The sequence below is a fragment of the Acanthisitta chloris genome, unplaced genomic scaffold (assembly GCF_000695815.1).
Source record: "Acanthisitta chloris isolate BGI_N310 unplaced genomic scaffold, ASM69581v1 scaffold11972, whole genome shotgun sequence".
NCBI lineage: Eukaryota > Metazoa > Chordata > Aves > Passeriformes > Acanthisittidae > Acanthisitta > Acanthisitta chloris.
Window position 1 is genome coordinate 1 of NW_008658837.1, and position 8,762 is coordinate 8,762.

Consider the following 8,762-nt stretch of genomic DNA (forward strand, 5'->3'; position numbering starts at 1 on the left):
CTCCCAGGGCTGAGCCCGAGGTGTGCCCAGGGGTAACGCTAAGGGTGGTGTGGGACTGGCCCCCGGCGCTGTGCGCTGGGAGGGGACACCCCCTGCCATCTGTGCGGGCAGTTACTCTGGTCGTGCATGGTGCTGTGCCTGGGGCAGCCTGAACTCCTCTCCCGGGGTTGTCCCGTGGGGAGGGGACACCCCTCGCTCCCCTAAGGGAGCTCCCCCCTGTTCCTTCCCTGCAGGGACCTTGGTGCTGTGCCTGGGGACAGCCTGGCATTCCTCTCGGGAGCTGTCCCCAAACCAGCCCCCCCAGAGCTTTGCTGCTCCTGCCCCTCGTGTTCCCCCTGCCAAGCCTGGCTCGTTCTCCTGGGTCAGTCCTGCATGTTCCCCTCGCTTTGGTTTGCCCACCTGTGGCTGATCCCCTTCCCCAGGGCTCACCCCGTCCCACGGGGACACCCCGTGCTTGTTGCTGTACTGACACCATCCCCGTCAGTCTCCCTGCCCGACGGGAAGGGGCCAGGAGGACTCTGGGTGGTGCTGGGGAGAGAGGGTTACTCTTGGGCTTGGAGGAGGGAGATGCTGCGTGCAGGACTCGAGGGCACTGGAGCAGGAGCATCTGAGAGATGAGCAGATGAGCTGTGGCGTGCGTGGCCTCTGCAGTGCCCATATCCCCTCTGTGAAGAGCCAAACAGAAACAGATCAATCCTGTAAACAATTTCGCTCTCCCTGGGGCGCTGTGAGCCCTTATGTCCTGGTCACAGAGCATCAGTGCTCGGTGGAGCCGAGGGTCTGGGAGTGGTATTTCCATGGAGGCACGTGGTGCTGACCTGCCTGAGCACAGGGAGTGTCGTGCCTTGCCTTGCTGAGGTGGGGGGAGTTGTTTACAACGCGACAGCCTGTGCCTCCAACGGCTCAGGAACTCATCCGGGGATGAGAGTCATTCATTTTTTGGTTTGGCTTCGTTTTGGAGCATTTTTCAAGCTGTCACAGCTTGGCAGGTCTGTAGCTGCAGTGTCAAGATTCAGAATTATTCTGTCGGTAATTGCTTTCTGATTCATCAAAATGATAGATGGGGGGGGAAAAAATGACAAATAATCACAAGTTGGGGGATCTTCAAGGATATCCCTAAAAATGTGCCTGGAGAAGTGTGGCATGTGCGAGTCCCTTGTCAGGAGGTCACCTTTGCTGTCAGAGTGTTTGCAAAGAAATTCTCTTGAATTCAGAGCTGGGAAAAAACATGGATCACTGGAAAAAAAATGAGCCTGTGAAGCAAACTGTAAAGGCAGTTTTAGATAATTCAGTCTTTGGCCTTTTTTTTTTGCCTGGTCTGGAAACAGGTATCATCCCCTCAGGTACTAACAACTGTCCTTTCCAAGGGTGCTAAAACAAAATATGCTCAACTTCCCTGCCTGGAGAGCAGGGCTGTGCTCTGCTGCATGTTTTCTTCCCTGAGCTACACCAGCTTGTCTAATAAAAGCTATTACTGCTCTCCTACTCACAGCCTCAGACTAGCACAGCTATGAGTGATCTCTTACTTGTCTTGTTCCCTTAGTTACATTTCCCGAGCCTCTCCCTGCCACAAGTCCCTTCGTTTTCAGAAGCGTTGTGGGAGTTGTGTGGTTACATCTCTTACATCTCCTCTTTTCTCTCCTTTAAATGTTGAAGGTAGGTGACTCATCATAACTCCAGCTGATATTTCTCAGTGATCTCTTATTTAGCACCGAGCACGGAGCAGAAGATGTATCGCAGAGTCAGAGATGGTGATACCAGCATGGATGGGAAAAAACAACACAACAGGCAGCACAGTAGTTGCTTGGTGCTCTTGCTTTTGTTGTGGGGTGTATAGGCTGCCTCTCCAAAAGCAGAGTGACCCTGTGTGGGTTGAGGTGTGGGAGGCTCAGGCTCCTCTGTCCATGGTATTCTGTTGATAAGGGAATGTTCTCCCACAGCCATGGATGCCCTTCATGGGGGCAGCTTCCAGCAGCTGGGTGTGAGGCTTGGCTTGTCTCCCTGGGCAGGGAGTGCAAAGAGACTGTTTGGAGCAAAAGATAAAAACCTGTTGAAGATACAATGAGGATACTGCAACAAGACCTGAATTCAGCTCAGCTGAGCAGCTTTGTTTTCCAACACCTAGTGGTTTTCCAAAAGCAATAGTTGTTTTTATTTCCGTTTTCTTTAATGGCTTCACTGACACAGAGCAGGGTTAGATTAGGCGTTAGGAAGAAACTCTTCCCTGTGAGGGTGGTGAGGCACTAGCACAGGTTTCTCAGGAAAACTGTGGCTACTCCATTCCTGGGAGTGTTCCAGGCCAGTTTGGATGGAGCCTGGAGCAACCTGGGCTAGTGGAAGGTGTCCATGGCAGAGGGTGGAACAAGATGAGCTTTAAGGTCCCTTCCAGCCCAAACCATTCCATGATTCCTAAGCAAACACTGTGGTCCTTGCAGTCACTTGTGGTGCCACAAATACCGTTTGTACAACATTCTGCCTTCAGAGGGCTCAGCGAACCTTCGGTGCAAATCATGACTCACCAGGATAATCGTCTTTTGTCTCTGGGCGTGTGTGTGCATGTATTTGCAGTGGGAGAGAGGCAAAGGGAGCTCGGGAAGGCTGTGGAGAGTAGGGAGAGCGTGGTGATCCCTCTCCCAGCCTCACCTTGCCGCTCGGACTGTAGATGGAGCAGCGCGCTGCTGTTCTTGGCGCTGATGGGGATTTTGAACTCCTTGTTAGTGTTTCTATGCACAGTGGCTGTTTGCAGTTTTGTGGTGTTACAGAGAAGGGTTTGGCTCTGTCCTGGGTGATGTAGGGTCTCTGTTACATCTTCTCTTTACTCTTATTTTAGCTCTAAGCAGCACATTTGAGCTATTTCAGTGATCTCAAAGGAAAACAGAATGATGCTGTGCAAGGACACTGGTCTGGGAACCAGCCAACTTGACTTGCGTTTCCAGCTCTGCTGTTCTCTGGTGTGGAACAAGGGGCTTGTTGCTTAACCACTCTCTGCACATGTTTAATTCCAACTTCAACAGAGCTGCTCATGCTCTGTCTGCTTTGTGAGGCTCTTTTGCATCACAGTTCAGGAAGCACTGGATGTTGTTATCTGTCAAACAGCAAACACAAGCAGGAAAGGGTGTTTAACTCAGTGTGCCCTCCTGCTGCTTTTCCTTCACCAGGATCTCTTCCCAGTCCTCTCCTCCAAGCCTGTTTGGATCCAAGCAGCTAAGGCTTGCTGTGCATCCCTCTCCAGCAGTCTGTGGCTGGCAAGGGAAGGGATGCTGAAGTACCAGGTTGCATTGTGTGGGCACCTGCCCTCAATTGTGCTGTTCACAGGGCTCTCAGGTTTGCACTAATAATGCTCAGCAGGTTCCTCACTGCTTGTTGAGTGCCTTGGTTTGGGCATGGCTGTGCAGAGAACTTCCGGAGGCTGCAGCTCATTGAGAAGTCCAAGGCTGCCAGATAAACCTGTCTGCTGCCATTGCCTGTGTTTTCCCTGTCTGTAGTGCTGGAGCAGCCTTGCCAAGGGCAGGACAGCATCCTTGGAGGAACCATGCCTTTCCCCCTGGTTTTGTTGAACACAAAAAGCTGACAAAGGGCTGGCTATGGTGGCTTCTTGGTCTGGTGTGTGTATGTGTGAGCTTGATCAGTTGCCACAGCCTGGTTTGTTCTGCACGAGGACAGTGAAGGCGTGGGGCTGAGGAGGGGAAGCTGTGCTGGAGGGTAGGAGACCTGCTGTGAAGTGATGCTGTGGAGGAGTTTGCTGATGGGCCTTGAGAGGAAAGCCTCGTTGCCGTGGAGCAAGGGCGTTCAGAGTGGTTTCGCTCTCTGTTCCTGTTCCCCTGAAACCCCTTTTTAGCAATCAGCTGTAATAAAGTGTTCGTAACTAGATGAGTGATGACTGGTACATGTGGCTCCCAGTAATGCTAAACCCACCATGCTTTGTAATAAGGTTCTAGTGCCTGGGGTATTTTGCCTAAAAATAGCGGAAAAAGAAAAAAAAGAAGAGATGACTGTTAGGGGAAATCTAATTCAGAAGGAAACAAATGGCTTTTAATCTTTCCCTCTGTTTCAGAGTGAAGGATGCCAAGGAAGAAGAAGCCCACAGAGGGCCTGGAGTCTCGAGGTCAGGATGGGGAGGAAGAGGAGGAAGACAAGAGGAATTCAGGCAATGCCAGGAAGAAACGCAGTTTTGTGGATGCATTTATTGTTATATCCGACAGCGATGGAGAGGTCAGTGAGGGGTTTGGGGTGCCCAGAACCTGTGCTGGGCCCTGCAGCTACAGGACACTGCCTGAGCAGCCCTCACTGTTGTGCCAGGGTCAGGCTTTGTGCAGAGGGTCTTGTGCTGTTCCTTTCCTTACATGTGAGATGAATCAAATCCTATTTGACTAGGAAATGAATGGTGTGCTTCGTGAGGGTGAGTTATGAGTCTGGGATTTGATAACCAAATCCTCTCAGTACTGAATCTGAAACGTAATTTAAAAGTAACCTTTCCTCAATCCCTTTACAAATCTTTTTTTCATAATTTTTATTTGATTGATTTCCAGCTAAACCTTAGGAACATGATTCTGTATTATGTGCAAATAGATAAGAAAATGATTCAGAACACAGGCTTGTGAGTAGCTCAGGGACAGCCTGTGGCTGGTAAACTGATCCTGAATTCCAGGAGTCTGAGTTTGTAACACATCTCCGTGGGTGTAAAGGTGAATGTGTGGTGTGGGAGTGCTTGGCTAAGGCATCAAGGCTCAGATCCCTGATCCCCAGTGTTGGCTTACACACATCAGCATTACCCTCAAGATTGAAATGTCTCTGTTGGTTACTCAGCGTTGGGATGAGTGCAGGAATTCCTGCTTGGGGGAAGCCCAGAGCCCTGAGAACCTGTGCTGCACTGAGCGAGGTACAGAAGAGGAAATTATTAGAATCAGGGTTGGGTTTTTTTTGTGTGACTCTTAGGGCTTTGCTCTGTCTTGCTGGTGATTGGGGATCCTAAGCTGCTTTTTGTAATTCCACCATTTTCAGAAGCATTTCAGTTCGCTCTCAAGCTGTAGATCTTAAATCAAGTCCCTTTCGCTCCCACATCTGCAGTGTGCTGCTCTCCAGTAAGGAGATTATCATGTGAGGAGGGGAAAAAGCACTAGAAATAAACAGTAAGAAGCTGTAGGGCAAACGATATTGGATGTTTTTTCTTCACATTGTCTGAGTTCTTTCCCATTGGGAAATTCCCTGAAAGAAATGGAACATATGGCAGTAATAGTTCAGTGGGGTTAAACCCTTAGCTCTGCAATATGCTAAGTTAACTTCAGATGTCTGCTGCATCACTGGCCTTTATTGTGAAACCTATAAGGGAAAAAAGAAATCAGCAGCTCTAAGAGCTGCTGCAGTACATAAAAGATCAGGACCTGTTATTGTCTGCAATTATTCATCTCAATGTGCACATATCTGAAAAAGAGGAAACAAACGTCTCTTAAAACACATCTATAAAAAGGTTAGGCTCCCTGACTGTTCTGTAAGTTTGTCTATAAACAATAAATTCTGATGGCATAATCGGTCATATTACAGAAAAGGATATGCTCAGAGAGGCCGTTAAAGAGCCAATTAGGTTCTGTTTAAGTGACAACAGTTCAGTCAGTTGAACGAGTGGATTTATTCAGTTCAGTCTCTTTCTGTGAGTCATCAGCTCCCAGATCCAGTGCCACAGTCTCCTGTCATGTTGTTTTCTGCAGAATCAAACACAGAAATGTGATTTACTCGGGATCTCAAAAACATAACTGTCTGCCTTCTGTAACTGTCTCAGCTCTTCAGGGTGCATCAAGTTGAATTTCAATTTTGAACCTTGTAACTGTTGTTCTTGCTCTGGTAAGACCTTGTTGTGTGCTCAAGAAGAGGTGTGGGAAGCTCAGATCAATAGCAATTTTAGAGAACAATACATTCTCAATTAATCTTGCATCTGTTAGGACATGGTTCCTTATGAATCAAAAGCTACAAGGACAATTTGGGCATCATTGATTCGATGGCTTTCTTCCTTGGCAGTCTCTTGGCAGGTATCTATAGAACAAGTCCCTAGTTCTGCTTCCAGACCAGCAGATCTTGTAGCAGCTGCACCTGGAAAGCCTCCAGCTTCTCACTTTTGATGATCTTTGGCAGACTGCCTCTCCCAGGAATTTTTCAGTCATGCTGGATTATCAAGCTCATCCATGTTATTTTGCCAAGTTCTCTTTTCTTTGCTCATGTCTGTGCTGTGGCATCTGCAGAGCTGCATCAGAAAGAGGTTTTCTGGACGTGAGGCTTTTCTGATCTCTGCTATATATAATCCTGGATTCGGGGAACACTTCTCTTTTTTTGGAAAGGGTTGGACAAAATAAGAACAGTCTCTCTGGCTTTGTTGAAGCAAGAGGAGATGACCTTCCTTGTGTGGACTGTGTCTCTGAGAATGCAGACGTGCTGGATGAGCAGAGTGGTTCCCATCTCCCCTAGCTGTTTAAATACCACAGGAAATTAGTTGCCTATGCCAGAGGATGGGTGGTCACTTACAAATACGCTATATGCCAAATAGTGCCCATCAACGCTCCCTCCAAGCATAGCAGTTCGTGGTCTGCCTCATGAGTCTCCTGCTTGAATTGGGCTGTGGTAAAGACTCTGACCTCCAAGATTTTCCAAAGCCAAGTCTTTCAGACGATTGTTCTCCTGCACAAGGCCTGGCCAAGAGTGAGCACTGAGCACAGCCTAAAGGTTATGCTGACCTGTTTCACTGATCTGCAGCCTTTGATCCCAAAACGCTGCTGATCTGCTGTGGGACCTTTTGGAAGGGTCTGTTTTTCCTGGGTAGATCCTTTGGGAGCTTTGAGATTATCTGCCTGTACTTGACATGGAGTCTCACAAGCTCTTTCTGCCAGATCCATCAGCTCTGCCAGCCCTTAGGGAACATATGACAAGACTCCAGGGTGATGGTGCCATCTAGTTCTGCGTGGCATGCCTTCCCTTCAGTGTGGAACATCCTTTTCCCTGAATGTTCTCAGAGTCAGGGTGATCAGCAGTGTGTGTTGGTGTTGGCTGTGGTGCAGAGAGAAGTGTTTGACCATGGGCTGGAATACCTCCAGCTCCATGGTGGGGAGGAGAATCAGGGGGGAAAAACAGTAGCCCTCATGGGTTGAGATAAGAACAGATTAATAACTGAAACAAAATAAAATATAATAATGCTAATAATAATCCTAATGATAATATCAATAATAATTGTAATGAAAAGGAGAGAGAGAGAGAGAGAGAGGAATTGCTTTTTATCAGAGACAAGGAGGAATGGGTTCAGACTGAAAGGGGAAATTTAGGTTAGATGTATGAAAGAAATCCTTCCCTGTGAGGGTGGTGAGGCATTGGCACAGGTTTCCCAGAGAAGCTGTGGGTGCTCCATCCCTGGCAGTGTTCAAGGCCAGACACTGAGCAACCTGGTCTAGTGGGAGGTGTCCCTGCCCATGGCAGGGGGTGGAATGAGATGATCTTTAAGGTCCCTTCCAATCCAAACCATTCTAGGATTCTGTGAATAAACCCCAAGAGAAACGAGTGATGCACAGTACAGTTGCTCACCTACTGACTGATCCCCATCCAGTCCCCTAGCAGCAATTGGTGACTCCTGTCAATTCCCTAGTTTATATGCTGGGAATGAAGTTCTATGGTATGGAATATCCATTTGGCCAGTTCCCCCCAGCTTTGTGTGCACCTGCTCACTGTCAGAGCATGGGAAACTGAAGAGTCCTTGACTCCGAGTAAGCACTGCTTAGCACCAGCTAAACCATCAGTGAGTTATCAACATTGTTCTCACACTAAATCCAAAGCACAGCACTGCACCAGCTGCTAGGAAAAAAATTAACTCTATCCCAGCCAAAACCAGGATACCACCTCACACCACTGACCATCTGGGCAAAGCAGAGCCATGTGGGAGTATGTCTGCAGTGCTCTGCTGTCCCCGCGGGCTCTGCTGGTGCCGGGGGACCAGTGCCTCCAGTTCCCAGAGGAGCACTCAGTGCAAGTTGGCTCTTGAGGAAGCTCCATAACTCTGCTGTGCTTGCTCCTCCAAAATCAGATTGATGTGGATCCAGGCTCCTCACAGCCCGGTAAAAACCCTTTTCCTACAGAGTCCTCCCTCCTGTGTCGGGATCTGCATGTCTGGCACGAGCCCTGTTGTGTCTTGTTGTTCAAGTGGCCACTTCCAGCAGGTTAGTTCTAATGAGCCGAAAGACACAGCAAAGCTGAAACAGATTCTGAACTGAAGTCAGAGACTAATAAAGTAGGGTGTGATATTAATTTCAGCAGCAGCCTTGGCTAGAGCCAAACATGGCACTTCCAACATCTAATTGACTTTTAAAAATAAATTAGTCTGGTTTTCATGTGCATATTTCCCATGCAGGACGTGTGGTGTTTGGCTGTGCCCTGTTGTTAGATGGTCCCAACTGCTGTTGAGCAGTAAAATTACCTAGACCTTTTGACTTTGCAGTCTGCACCGTTAGCGGTGGAGACATTGTGCTGTAGCCTTTTCCTTCCCTGAGCTGATTTCTGTAGTTTATGATGTGGATTTGAGGGAGCAGGATGTGGGATGCTGGCTACTGGCTTCCATTTATGGGCTTTTAGAAGCAAGTGGGGCTGTATCTGTTTCTGCTGGCAGAGTCAGCTTCTCTTAAGTATGTGCAAAAGCATTTGTAAAATGGGGATTTGATTTCCTGCTGTCTGGCGCAACCAGGCAGGTTGAAAAAACAAGGAAGAAGAATGGTGGCTGCCTTCCACTAAATGTG

General features: G+C 48.4%; 1 protein-coding gene across 1 annotated transcript in view; it reads left to right on the top strand.

Moving 5' to 3' along the window:
• Positions 1–4,062: 4,062 nt before the first annotated feature.
• UIMC1 (ubiquitin interaction motif containing 1) overlaps positions 4,063–8,762 on the top strand; it is a 35,824-nt gene continuing 31,124 nt past the window's right edge. Inside the window, exon 1 of the mRNA XM_009085240.1 lies at positions 4,063–4,223. Within this exon, the coding sequence (XP_009083488.1) occupies positions 4,063–4,223 (161 nt within the window). The remainder of the gene's footprint in view (positions 4,224–8,762) is intronic.